This window comes from Amphiura filiformis, chromosome 15 (genome assembly GCF_039555335.1).
Source record: "Amphiura filiformis chromosome 15, Afil_fr2py, whole genome shotgun sequence".
Taxonomy (NCBI): Eukaryota; Metazoa; Echinodermata; class Ophiuroidea; order Amphilepidida; family Amphiuridae; genus Amphiura; species Amphiura filiformis.
The window spans coordinates 52549138-52564667 of NC_092642.1; the positions used below are offsets into that span (position 1 = coordinate 52549138).

Below are 15530 nucleotides of genomic sequence, written 5' to 3' on the forward strand. Positions count from 1 at the left end.
ACGCTGGCGAAGTTACGTAATAATCGGATTAACTACCATAGCAATAGGTGAAAACAATTTTTGAATATACCGCGCTGCACTAATACGTTCACGCGGTACCTCTGCATTGAACCATATCATGCTGATCACTTACACCTGTAAAATTGGTATCTTTGAAAAGACCAGTATTGTATTTAATCTATGATTGCAGATATACACAGGTGATGAGTATAATCTGTTTGTAGTGCAGCGCGATATGTTCAAAATTGTTTTCACCTATTGCTATGGTAGTTAATCCCATTTATTACGTAAGTTCGTCAGCGTATAGTCTATGGTGTCAAATTACATAATGTTACTGTTGGTCAATGTCACATCAAGATTACGCATTGCTTTCTTATTGTAATAAAGTTGCATTTTGGCCTTCTTTGGCAGTCGTTTTAAAAATTGATGCAATGGGTTTTTTTTTTTATTATACTGGCTAGATTGGCCAGCTATGCATTCAGTCGTTTCCGATGCACTTCATACAGCTAGATTATTATTATTTATTTTTTTAATCAAGCAATTTCAAATACCTGATTCGGGAGATCGGTGTCTGCACCCCCTGAATAGTTGTTTAGGCATCATCTACATGTGATGATTTTAGGCATCATCAGGCTATCATGTCATGTGATGATCATGTGATGCCACGATCTGCGTGCATGCTGCCGTGCGCATGCACCTTACCGCAGCCGGGGAAATGTTTGCACACATTTTCAGGGAGTTGTTTTTAAGCTTGCACAGAGCAAAGCCGCGTCGGATTTTTGCTCTCGCAAATTTTAATTAATTATTTTGTGATTTCAGTCTTGAATTTTGGGTTTAAAATGTAAATCAAACAGGTATGTAATCATTGTACAGGGGCGTAAATGCCCAGACGTTTTCATGGCTATTCGTTTTGTACAAATGTTTTGGCTGTTTTTTTACATGAATTTATCGACAAGCTTTAGAACTGCATTGGAAGTTGACTGTGATTAAATCTGCTAATTCAGGCAGATGGTTTAAGAGTCAGCGATGAATGGTGACTTGGGTTGAATTTCTCCCGGTCCTTTTTTATTCTAGTGACGGTTATACACCGGACCATTAAATAGTGTTGCAGAGGACAGCGTTTAAAATGCGCTGAAATTTGCACAAACTGGAATGGTGACATGACCTAACTGGCGTCGAGATTTATACTGGCTATTTTTGAGTATGCAGAAGACGGCGTTGAACTGCGCTGAACTCTGCAAAAAGATAGGACAGTAAAAGCTTTGATTTCTTTTTTGTTTAGGCTACTGTTTGGCTTCCGTTTTTGTGGCAATTTAGCAATTTTGGCAATGTCCTTACCTTTTCCCTGGGGCTTTAAAATCTTGAATGGACCGATGTCTTGCTAGGTAGATGGCTGGAGACCAGGGCCGTCGCTAGACCATTTCCTCAGGGGGGGTGTCGGGAAATAAATTTTGCTGATGGCCGGATTTACCTTTTGCTAGCCCCTGCGCAACATGATTGACACCCCTCCCCCACACTGTAACTCAAGTTTTTCCAAGCTGTCCCTTGAATTCTTTTACCGGTGAAAAGTGTACGAAAATTTGATAAAGGGCGCGCGTAGCTATTTCAATGCTAAACTTCAAAGGGGGACGTACCGGAGTTACCGAACCAGCGGCGAAATTTCCTTATCATCCCACTGATCTGCCACTAAAAGAACATTACCGGGACAAATGCACGCAAAGCGCGCGAAAATTTTTAATTTAGTCCCGGTATTTATGCTTATTCCAGGCATTAGAGGAGTTGCCCTAGCACGTATATTAATAATTTACATAATAGAAAGGATGGAATTATAACTCTCATTTTTGAGATTCATGTTCAAGTTTGACATGAAAAAAATAGAAATTGCCAATGGGGCGTCTCGCAGATCTACTCACAGAATGGGTTTCCTGAGATAAATGCGCGCAAAGCGCGCGGCAATTTGACATTTTAATGCGAAATGTTCCAAAATGTGCTTAATTTTGGGTCTAAAATAGAGCAAAAGGAAGATACAAATCGTAAATTTTGTCACATTTCTGCCGACTGAGCAGGAGAGGGGACTGACTTGCCACCATGCCCTCGTAGATTTTATTTTTACATTGGGGATGGTGTTGGAAATATTTCTTGAAGTATAGTGAATCCAGCATCTTTTGGTGACAAAATCAGTCTATGGTACAATTGCGCGCGAAGCGTGAGAAAAATAAGCGCGCGAAAAATTTACTATTCGGTATTGAAGCAAACTGGTGAAGTCTGGTACAAAAGTGGAATAAATTCGCGAGCGAAGCGCGCAAAAATTAGCCCTTTTTAGGTTTATATGGCCAAATATGAGGTTAATTTGGTTAGAAACCCACATACAGGTGGCAACATGCAGGGTGATTGTATGGACCACCCTTCTAAAAATAGTGGAGGGATTTATCCCCCATCCCCCTAGGATCTACGCCCATGCCCATGGCTAATCTCCATTGGTGCTGAAGAAGGGCGCGATGCAGAGGGGTAATGGATGCGCACATATTTTGTAGATCTTTCAAACTCATTAGTTCTGTCTACATCACCTCAACTCGCCTGACCTACATAATTGTATGCCCCATATAACGGCCCAATAGGACCTATATTACAAACTGAATGTAGTATTTCCCATGTTTCCCCCTCCTCCCTCTCTCCGTCTCTTCGCTCTTCCCTTCGCTCTCCTTTCTTTCTTCCTTTCTTTTTTTTTTTTTAAGGATCGCCAAGGGGATGTCGCACCCCCATGGCGACGGCCCTGCTGGAAACTTCCCCATGATTTGGGCTTTTAATTAGTGATTGTTGTTGTCTGCAATTTGTAAACTGGATATTGTTCTCAAAACTCTTACATGAGTGATTTTGGCCCTGTCCCCATAATATGAATTTTAAGACCGCTGCTAAATAGATTAACATTTTACAGACAGTCATACCATACATACATACGATTTTTATTATCTGAATCAATATATTATTGAAAAATAACACTTTGGTGTTTTGCAAAAGTTCATTCTACAAATCATATACTTTGAAATCTTGCTTAATTTATTGTTGTTAATGAGTTATGTACGTTTTACAAAAGTGGTGTTGTTTCAGCCCTCTTTACAACATAACTCAAGAACCACAGGACCTACAAAAGTATAGCTGTGATATTTGAATTCGTTTACACGCTCGAGTTCATTCGCAAGATGCTGTGAACTACTTTTTTTGTTGCTGCTTCGACCAACAATACATCGTATACCCTTAAGGGAAGGGGTATGAACGTTTGGACAGTATTTATTGTGGGACATTAGAGCACATCAGACATATCGAATTGCATTCTGAATACGAAGAATGGCTTTCTGATATCAAATAATTTTGATTTTTTTTTTTTTTCAATGTAATACACATTTTATGGCAAATCATTAAAAATTGATATTTTTGATATTTAACAGTACTCGAAGTAAACTTTATAAATCTGATGATTTCTACCTAAAGTGTATGTAGGTGGGATTTAAGGGTGCAGACTATAGGAATAAAGACCAATCGGACATATTCTTGTTTATGCCATAATATTTTAGTCTTTCAACCCTTTCATAACTTCAGCTGTGTAACTTACGAAAATTCCCGCTAAAAAGTGGTTCTTTTAATTTTTGAAAATCTGGATTTTTCGTACTGATCATACTATAATGATCACCAGACAATAATGTTCTAATCACACTATAGACTGTGTTGACATGAGACGTCAATTGCCAGGCAATTTAGGTCATATGCCCACGGATATGTTATGTTCAGTACGGTGTACCATGAGGAACATGCTAACTTAAAATAATTTTTGCAAACTTTGATAATTTTTTACAAACTCAAATGATTTTTTACAAACTCAAATAATTATTACAAACTATTTTTTTTTGCAAACTTTAATATAATGTATTGTGCATGTAGAGGCCCATTTATTGTCAGATTTCTGTATTTAGATCACACAGGGGACGCACCATTAGATTCTCAGGGGTGCATGGGAGAATTGCAGGGGGCAAGGCAGAAATTTTTTTTTTTTTTTAACGGCGAATTTTGTATTTTTTTATCGCCTCCAAAGGGAGGATTTATTTTCCATCTCACTAGTGGGCGAAGTTGTTTTTTCGTCTCACTAGTGGGCGAAGTTTTTTTTTCAAAAAACTCCCATGCCCCCTGATAATCAAATGGTGCGCCTCTTAACAACAATTGAGCGCTATTAATACACATTAATGTTTTTAAGCAAATAAAATTCCAAAATATGGTACGTTTTCTGTCTTTGCTTGCCACGTGGTAAGCCTATGTTGAGGTTGCGATTATATGTACAAAAAACTCAAGATGGATACCAACAAGTCGTGTGGCCGAGCGGTCTAAGACCCTTCTTTTAAAAAAAATCATATTATCGCATCGCTATATATACTCAATCTCGATAGCCTGAGTCTCGCTGGGAGTCTTGCTCTCTCGTGAAAGTCGAAAGTTTGCAAAAAATATTTCAAGTTTGTAAAAAATTATTTGAGTTTGTAGAAAGTTATTTGAGATTGTAAAAAAATTATTAGAGTTTGTAAAAAAACTATTTGAGTTGTAGAAAATCATTTCAGTTTGTAAAAAATATTTGAGTTTGTGAAAATTATTTTAAGTTTGCATGTCCCTCATGGTACACCGTAGTTCAGGGACCGTGCTTTTAAAAACCCGCCAGATCGCAATCAGGCCATTGACCTGTGTAGTGGTCATACGTTGCTCGCTCAACCATAACAGCATGACTGTCCCTAATAGCTACTCATTAATAATGCGTTGCATCAGGTCATGGACTCTATTCAATAATTTTAATCCTTTCTTTGAGGTCAGAAAGATGAAAGGGAGACCTTGAAAAACAGATGCGTGGTTCTAGATAATATTTTATCATCCAAGCTGGTTATCTAGGATATTTCTAGGAGGCGACACTTATTAATTCATAACGCTCACATCTTTCTTCATCCAATGGACTTTGGAGAACTGCTGAGATAATAAGTGGATGTTACAATCTAATCGGTTAATCGGCATGCATAGTTGATGATATCTGATTCTGATAATTCACTAGTAGCAGCAAAATTACAGCGCTTTGTATCCTCTGGTGCGCTATATAAATCTTATATGGATTAATGTTATTTATTTATTTTATAAATATTTCTTTTAAACACAATCTAATGTGATGCTCACTACATGTAGAAGGCCTGGTCTGCAAACGTTCATTTCATAAATCTAGTAAAGATAAAGCTTCATGTTTAGTGAAAATGAAATACCAAAGCTGGATATTATACAATCGTGATGCATTCCTTCTTGTTATGGACGACAAGTATTAACTTTGATATTATTATGGCAATATCCATTCCCTTCTCAATTGATTATGCTTTCTTTTCGAAAAATAAACCATGAGGTCTAGAGGCCATGATATAAACCTATATTCGGTATGCGGAAACCTTCCACGGTTAGGGCGGCGCTTGCACTCGCATATTCACTAAACTGCCGCCTCCTTCAACCTTTATCGAGGGGCGAGTTTGAGGTTTTATAGTCATACATGTAGGCCTACCATTTTTCACCCTTATGGCAGTCAACGTCAGCGCGTTGAAGCAGCTGTTTCGCTCGCGCATCTATGTGGCGTCGTAAGCGTGTGCATGTGTACACCAGCGCGCTGCAGCGCTTTGACCGAATGCTAGTAATTATTTGGCTGTGCCCAATTAAATGCTCACTGTACTGACATCACTATACTAGACTAAATCCTCCAAGTCCTTCAACATCTACGCACGGTCATCGGGTTGTGCTGAATAAGGCAACGTGAAGGATTGTGGGTAATAAAAGGCGCCGCAATTCTGGGTCTGGAAGGATTCAGGCTATCACTATACTACCACATCAGGATGAAAAATCGCATATCGCAAACCAGCCAAATTTGTCATAGGTTTGAATGCTAGTAGGAAAACCGTGAATATAGGGTCTCAAACTCTGAAACATCTGAGCAGAAACGTGTCCTTTTTCCTATTTTAAAGTGAGTCTGTAGCTGTCGCCATCTTTGGAATATAATACAACATTCTCTGGCCAAACATCGGGTTAAATGTAAGTAAATAGTTAAAATCGTCTAAATTCAATAATATCAAACAGCCACGGACATTAAGTCAAGGCTACATGAGAAGTTTGGTGTAGGTCACACATTTCCTTGGTATAAAAAACAGCCAAAAGGATGTCAAAATTCCCTCTTTTTATCACAACGCGATTTATTACGAAACAGCATTTTCATAGGGCCTACGCTGGTTCTGTCAATTCTAGTTTAAAATCTGTTCGTCACATGCAGTCTGATTTGGTATCTATGTTATCATCAAAGTCTTGGGAACTAATGTTGACAGTTGTTTTGTTTAAAAAACGGATACTGTTTAAAATATCAGTATTTACGCGAGCGACATTTTGAGTGTGTAAAATGCATTGAAAATTGTCGGCTAAAGAGTGCATAAATTAAAATCGCGAACAGTAATAGCAACAATAACTATCTACATTCCAAGCGGAAACGCTTTTCATAAGCATACCCCACTTTTTTCAGCAATCGCTGAAACCTAAATATGCAATTCCAGGCGATTTGTAAAAAATAGCGTCAGCATATTTTACTATGAATTTGGGACACCGAAACAAATGCTTGCATTGGTGCCAGACTTATTATAATGATACGATAATTAGGCCCCCAATAATGGCTTTCATTTTAACCGTTATTTATTAAACTGAGATTTTTACTTTTTGAGAAATTAATGAATTTATCGAAAAACTTTTCGGAGAACGCTACTTTAATGAACCCATGCCTTAAAACCGACGATCAATTGAAAATTTTGACCTTTCGTATTGAAGATATGGATTTTTTTCCCCAAAACACCCAAAAAAATTAGGTCTTTTGGGGAAAAAAATCCATATCTTCAATATGAAAGGTCAAAATTTTCAATTGATCGCCGGCTTTTCCTCCCAGCTACATACACTTTAAGACTATATCGTTAAATTTATAAAATTTACTTCGAGGACTATTATATATCCAAAATGTGAAAAATATCAAATTTTAATAATTTGTCATAAAATTTGTATTATATCGTGAATTTCATAAAATGAAAATTATTTGATATCAGAAAAACATTCTTCGTATTCAGAATGCAATTCGATAGGTCTGATGTGCTCTCATGTCCTACAATAAATACTGCCCAAACGATCATACCCCACAAGTAATGAACACACAGGAACAAGAAGTAAACACTTTGAATCTTTGTTGTTTTTTATTTGACCAGAAATGATATGATGTGAACGTATTTATTCATCTGTCATTTTGAGGGTGTCATCGTCATTCAGGGTAGGCAACTTTTTAAACTCGCCGGTCTGAAAATAACCAATGAAAGAAAATTGCACGGGCTGCAAACTTTAATTTTCAAAGTACCCTATTTTAAAAAGGCATTTCCAGACGATTTTGAAGTAAAAATAAATTTTCTGCCATTTGTCTGAATTCATTTTGTAAACTGTGTAAATTAATATATGTTTTTTCATGTCTGCTTAGGTTTATAATCCTTGGCCCAAATCTATAGTTATAAATGTTGAAAATTTTGATGACTACAAAAAATTGGAAGAGGTAGTCATACTTTTATTTAATATCGTAACTAAATTTAATATTCGTAAGTCTGCCTACCTGTTATGAACTTAATTTTTAGCTATCACTAGGATCCAAAACATTCTCATCTAATAGTTCACAGTTCTTTAACCCCAATACATTTGTACATTCATTGAATAACCTTTGGTTACAAACACTCATACTCTGCAAGTTGAGGTCAATTTTTGCACTGTGCTTGTTTAATTGAGGTTATTGAACTATGCCATGGGATGAGGCTATTGTGGTCCATAGTGTATTCAGAACTCATTCACGGGTTCACGAGTGGGTCATTGTTCTATTGGAGCATGGAAAAACATACAAAGGAAATTATTCATGTTTTTCTCATGAACCAAGTATCCATGGAAACCTTTGAAAAACTACTTTGGAAAAAATCGATTAGTTCGCAACGTATACTCGTCAGGGTTGCCAAACCCGCGATTTGGTAGCCCAATTGGGCGACTTTTGAAGATTTTTCCCGCGACTTTTGACAATTTCCTGTCCCATAGAAACCAATGGTTAAAAAAAAATTGGGCGACTTTTCAACATTGGCTCCCGCTAGTTTCCTGCCCCATAGAAACCAATGGTAAAGTGAAAAATTGGGCGACTTTTCGATTATTTGACCCGCGATTCGGGCTGAAATCTTTTGGCAACCCTGATACTCGTACGTCCATGACTCATTTTAGTGAACCTACAGACTTTTTATTCGACATAAAATATTTGATGTAACATATCTACGTTATTTATTTTAGTCCCATTCAATTTTCAGTAATGTTAAAGTTCTGACGAATGTTTGATAACGTAAAATCGATAATTTATTCTACCAGATATTATACGTAACATATTTATCGATTTTACGTCATCAAACATTCGTTAGAACATTACTGGAAATAGAATGGGACTATATTAAATAACGTAGATTATGTTACATCAAATATTACACGTCGAATACTCGGAGTCTGTAGCGGCCCTTACCATGCACTTTCGAGTTTTAGTAATAGTATAGTTACTAAAACTATAGTTTTCCTTATTAATATCTCCCAGAATATCGCGGGCCGCACAAAATTCATTATTCAAAAATTATATCACATGAAAGCGCCTAGTTTACAAATATTGATTTTTTTCTGTTGCATTATGGCCTCATGTTCTTGCGGCGTTTATTTGGATTATAGGGTTTGACATCACTACAAGGAGGAGGTGGTTTGGGCTCTGCAGGAGAATACTCCTCACAATCTCCATCCATCATACATCTAGTGACTGCCTCTACCGCCGCTCCACTGTCTGCGGCAGATCCCAGAGGTATACCAATGTAGTCAACATCACCGGCGCCTGTGAGGCAAGATCGTTACACTTTAGGATAATTTAATTGCATGTAAACAATGATAAACTTTGCCAAACTGGCCAGACAAATCTCACATTTAAAATTAGTGGTTAATAATAGATACTTTTTTCATGAAATCCGGTTTATTTATTATTTTATTATATAAAAACATAAACTTCTGGAAAATCTATTGTAAAAAAGGATGTACGTGAGTTTCAAATGTGGAATTACAGATGGGAACTACTCAACACAGAATTTCTGTGGCTGGGCCTTGTCGATGGTAATTCAGTTCCTATTTTGTTGCGAAAATCTGTAACACGTATGATCTTGGTCCTAAAACGTCAATACATGTACATCAGCGGCACATAATTTTTAATACAACCGCTTGGGAAATCTCGCATTGTCGTCCACCGTTATTTTTGTTATCCTATAAAAGTACTGGAAGGGTTCCTTAGAAACAATCATCATTTCTAGAACATGAAATAATATAAACTGACCTTCAGGAGCGAAGTAGACCCTTCCAACGTTGGCTCTCAGACGCATCTGGGCATCCTCTGGAATGATACCTATTGGCCAAGTAGGGAAGGTACCATAGAAATCAGGATCCGTAGCGAAACGGGACATGTAGAATTCCACAGGGTCTGGTACATTGCCCTCACCGTATATGTTTCTCAGTACGTTTACTATCTGCAAGTATATATAAATTTATATTGATATATTGAATATGAGTGGCCATTCATTAATCCCACTGCTAACCACAGTAATGAAAAAAGATAGATTAGCTTATAAATCTTTGCAACTGGACTTACTGTTATTGTTGACTACAGTATCACGTCATATCTCTGACGCTTCATCAGGCTTAGTGATGTGAATTGGCTCTGTGTTATTGACCTGTGACGTCACGGTGGTATGAGTGACGTCACACTGGAGTCGCTGAGGAATTTTCCTGATGGTTGGTTCGTAGCTGTGAGACAAGTTGTGGCGTATTCCCCCTCCGCGATTCAAAGTTAGTTCCTCCCTGCGAACATATATTGCTTCCTTCACCCCTCTTTCGAACCACCTCTGCACCTTACCTTAGATGCCACACCCCTTCACCTTCTTCTGAGATGATAATAGTGTGGCAGGGGTTTGGGGGACTTTTTGCCCATTAAAAACCCAATTTGCTTAGTTCCTGCTTAAAGCAGAGGAGTGTAGGCGATTGAATAGCACTTTCAGGCAATTTGTTCCAATTTTCCACCACTCTTTGGCTGTAGAAATACTTCCTTGTATCTAGTCTTGGTCTTGAATTGGCCAGTTTTTGGGAGTGTCCTCTGGTGCCCTGGTAACCAACTTTCTGGAAAAGGGTATCTGGATTGATCCTGTCAATTTGATTCATGATTCTGAATGTTTGGATGATGTCCCCTCTTTCTCTTCTCTTCTCTTCTCCATTGTGGTGAGGTTGAGTCTCCTTAGCCGCTCTTCGTATGTAACATGCTGGATACTCGGGATGAGCTTGGTTGCTCTTGCTTCAGTAAAAGCTTCATGATTTATCAAACAGTTATTATGATCTACAACACTGCTGATGCATTTGTTTACGGAAGACACAAACAATGTTGTAAAACTCACCTCAGCTTTGACTTCATCGTCTGTCAATAACTCTGCCCGATATGCCTCATCTCCCGTCAGGAATCCAATCAAGATGTTAGTTCCATTTGGGAGAAGACCTTCTGCTTCTAAATTCAAGAATGCTGGATAGTATCCATGTCTGTCACTGGCATGCAAAATGAACTCTGTGTCATCCCAAAACTTGGTTTCAAATCGAAGGAAGATTGGATCAATGGTGCCCATTTGAAATCGACAAAACTCTTCGGACTTCCACGGTGGTAGAGGAGGATCAAAGGTAATGTCGCCATTTTGAATAACCCCAACGGTGCTGGTTACAATTGCATAGTTGCCTGTGTATTCGGTACCATCCTCTGTGACTGCCCTGACGTATCCTTCAGTTTGGTTCACGACTGTAACACGCTATTAACACAAAAAGAGAGCATGCATGATAAATTGGTTTGATAAATGAAGAATGCGAAATCAAAATAATAATAATGATGATGATAATTTTCATTTTAGTGCAGTGATCGTGTCATCTGTTGTTTTTCAGTTAATTTACGGTTACGCAACTTTTTAAAAATAAAAAAAAATCTTTAAGGTTACGCAGTGCTGTATAAATTAAAATCTGTGGGTGTCGGGCTGATAACACACATTTAATCTAATCATACGTTGTACTTTAATATTAGTTTATAGTATTTACAAACGTTTTAGTTAAAAACAAAAATGACAACGCTTTATATCCGTGGTGCTTCTGCCTATGATTCAATTTTTACAAAACAAACCAAAATGATCATCAACATATCACCCCTCCAAAAAGCAAAAAACATGATGCAGTTTTGTCTACAGTAGAATTCACCACGACCTTTGCAGGACTTAAACCCCATTAAAAGCTATTAAACCAAGATAACACTCATTGAAAACAGCTCAACTATTTTAAATCAGATCTTCTCTGGTTAAATCCACACTACATGTTTCTGTTTTACCTGTGTGATATTGCAATGAGCTGGTATTATAGTTTCAGTTAGGTGAACGATTATAAAGCAAACGCAAGGTAACAATACTGTGTGGGCCTTTGTTTCCGAAATGAGACAATAGTCTGCATATTGTTAACCAGCATTCTTGAAAATGAGAAACATAATGGTTGTAGACTTAACACGGTTTGGAATTAATTTCTTCATTTTTTGGTGTTATCTGTCGTTTACATATCCTTCCTAAAACACCAAAGTGCGAATATTTCCAAACACCTAAATTAGCTAAAATTTAGGACATGTTACAAAACTATATTTTCTAGAATTCCAGAGAGTACTTTAAATATTGGCCGGTTATTTTTCACACAGTGACGTTAACTAGGCAATGCCCTAATACCTATAACATACACTAAAACACCAAAGTGCGAATATTTCCAAACACCTAAATTAGCTAAAAATTTAGGACATGTTACAAAACTATATTTTTTAGAATTTCAGAGAATACTTTAAATATTTGCCGGTTATTTTTTCACACAATGACGTTAACTAGGCAATGCCCATATATACCTATAACATACACTGTTTGTAGAGGTCACGCGTCAATAGTGAGAGTACTGTGTATTATGTATAGGAAAATGAACAGTAACTGTAGTATGATTGGATACAAAAATCATGCAGCCACATTTACATGAACTCATGTACAAAAATTACATATAATCACACATTCTTACATGAAGAAAAAAAAATTGTATGAATGTGATAAGGTTACCTGGTTCAGTCGAAATTGCCCTTCTAGGGTAGATTCGAGACGATCAAGAAAGCTTCTGTTTCCGAGAACGAAATATTCATCAGGGATTACCTCAGCTTGGCGAAAGGCTTGAATTGTTGATATATCTCGAGCCGATCTCCCTTCAACAAAGTCAAAGTTAAACCATTCCATAACTTTATCAACTGCCGAATTAGCTATCCATCCACCACGAGCTAACGTTGCCTTTTGTGACAAATCAGGACGCACCCCTTCATCAATATCTTCTATGATAGCGTCGGTAGCGTTATCAAAGGCATCTAAGAGACTGTTTTCACTTTTGATGGCAACACGTGTGATATCATCACCTCCATCAGTGTAAACTGTGTACGATGAATAATTGGATTCATGAAGAGAATTACCGTTGCTCCTAAGCGCTGCCGGATTAGATGGGTGGTTCCATAAGAGTCCAGGAGTAAATTCTAATCCGGCGAAGATGATTGTCCTCAGATAACCACGTAATTGGTCGGAACCTTCTAGTATAATAAAGTCAGTCATGTTGTTTTCATTTAACGTCAAAGCAGCAAAAAGAGCATCTGGGCCACCTCCTATGATCAGGATTTGGGTGTCGTTAGAGACACCCGTTTGTCCGAAAACAGTGCCATAGAGTAAAAGTTGGAAGGTGAATACGGAAAGGAGAAAGGATTTGTAGAGCATGATAGTGGCTGACATCTTTAATTCCGTTTATTAATAATAATGTGAAGTGATAATAAAGCTTATCACAGACGAGAAGCGCAATCGTGTTACAATGCACTGTTGTGACTCTGCGAGTACAGCGATCCCGGGCTTGGAATGACGCTGTCCATTGCTCGTTTAAAGTTATACCTCCGGCTTTTTGGTTATACCTTCACCTTGTATATAAATGGTTGAATGAACGATCTAGATTTCATTGTTAGCAAGTTATGTTCAATAGAACATTTTGCCTTTCCAATTGAACCCCGGGTATTGAATCACACGCGCATTGTTACTGCGCAGTCATCGTTCCCAGTAGCAACTAGCCTGAAGCCTTCCAGGCCCAGTATTGCGGCGTCTTTTATTATACCCACAAACCTTTACGTTGCCTTATTCAGCACAACCCGATGACCGTGCGTAGATGTTGAAGGCCTGGGGGATTTAGTCTAAGTAGCAACCAGTAAGACCCTGGATTCAAAATCTACCATTGTGCACTATTAATGATCGCGTGTACAGTCCACAATGGTAGATTTTGTATCTAGAGTTTTTGATATTCCCCAATTAAATTGAACGTTATGATATGGGCCGTATTAATTACACAGTCACGCTATAATAGCCGACTAGCCGCAGTTTGTGGCCGTCATGGACTTAGCGAGCGTCATCATCCCTATAATCTTCGTATCAAAAATTGCCGCGATAGTACGGCGAATCCTCTCGTTTTTCAAATGGCGATTTTGTTCGAGATAGGCCGAGCGACTCAGGCTAAGCATACCATTTACACGATATGAGATACCACAAGAGATTCTATTATACACGTTTTTACGATTTGCGCATGCTCAGTACCCCATATGATGTTGCCATTACAAGAAAATTCGACTTGTTGTCAGGTAAAACCCAGGTTTGTTTTCAATACACTAACTGGAAATTCAATACATTCAGCGGCGATTGCTGTTATCTTTATACGCATATAGTTTACTGCATTTTATACATTACGATTTTTAAATCGTACATTAAAATTGTGATATATTCAACTGTTTGAGAACTAAAATCATATAAAGCTTAGATCCACGTGCTGTATAGAATATTCAATCACAAGTCTATAATACAATGCACTATATCGAGAGCTATCGAGACACTATGCAACTTTTTTTTTATCTGCGACACTCGGCGAGGCGTGCAACCGTTGCTGACGTAACCTCTCTAGATATTATATATAAGCAACAGAGCCGGAAAGTAGTCCTATAGCCGACGTGACCAGCAAGTTTTAAAAATAAACGACTGATAAAGAAGACTAAACTTAAGGTTAAGGGGGTGCTTGTTCAGGCCTTTTTGGCCTTCTGAGCATCTCCTCATTCAAATGTGTTGTTTTGCTGTTATTGTATTGTTGTATTTTGAATGAAAATAAAGATTGATTGATTATAAACAGATGCTCCGCGAGGCTATATTTACGCGAAACACTATTAACACCCGATCTGGCCTTTGATCGATCTGAATCTGTGGTCCCAGTTCGAACCCGCGGGACCATTTGCATTTTTTTCAATGTTTTATCAAACAATTTATTGTTATAATTATGGATAACATAATTTTAAACAGCCATTGGCATATTGTAGCTTATTGTGATATTATTGTATCACGGCAAGATGTTTAATTTTCATACAGAGAAATGTTTGTTTACTTATAAGTTATATTAGTCCAGGTCTGTCCGTCTTGACAAGATAATTTATATCGTCATGTTGACATCCGGGGTTGACATAATGCTGATAAGATAAGATGGCAAGATAATATTACCTTGTCACGTCGTGGCACTTAGACGCTTCTGTAACAAAGAACCACAACAGCGGCTGAATATGGATATACAACTAGATTACCCCGCAGGGCTACAAAGAACCTCAAACCGCGAAATATGGATATCCAACAAGCTTAAACTACAAATTAGAGCAAGAGTGAGGGAAATTAAAGGGTAAAAAAAGTTAAAAACATTAATATTAAAAGTTGAATACCATAGTCTACGGTGTCAAATTACATTAAAGCCATATTATAACATTTTCATACAAAATAGATTAGCATTTCTTTGCCATAAAATGTTTTTACTGTCAGATATATCCCTTTTATTTTTGAGCCGAACAACTACGGCAAAGCAAAGAAAATTGGAATTTACTACCAGCGCAAATATCGCCAATACGTACCACTTTGACTCCTTCGGTCACGTTATGGTACGACCCTTTGTTGTGTAGATCACCATCCCGCACGCCGTGTACGTACTGTGTGTTATGAACATCGTGTATGCGTTCAACTAATAATTCCATCGTAATAATAAAACGCCGGTTTTATTCAAAATCTCGGATTTTGACAAAACTACAGCAACTATAGAGTCTTGATTTTTGCAGGGTATATTGGTTTAATAAAGTACAATATAGCTAATCGTGTAAAAAATGAATTTAGAAAAATCAGTGAGGAGCTGTGAGGGCGTACTCCTCATCAAATGTTATAATATGGCTTTAATGTTACTATACTGTTGGTTAATGTCGCATCAAGGTT

General features: G+C 37.6%; 1 protein-coding gene across 1 annotated transcript; it reads right to left on the minus strand.

The window, feature by feature from the left end:
• Positions 1-7254: 7254 nt before the first annotated feature.
• Positions 7255-13196, minus strand: LOC140171831 (uncharacterized). The gene is made up of 4 exons (XM_072195163.1): positions 12285-13196; positions 10569-10967; positions 9461-9650; positions 7255-8971 (listed from the first exon to the last, which is right to left on the minus strand). Exons 1-4 carry the CDS (start codon positions 12990-12992, stop codon positions 8775-8777), a joined length of 1494 nt encoding a protein of 497 aa, XP_072051264.1. The 5' UTR covers positions 12993-13196; the 3' UTR covers positions 7255-8774.
• Positions 13197-15530: the final 2334 nt, after the last annotated feature.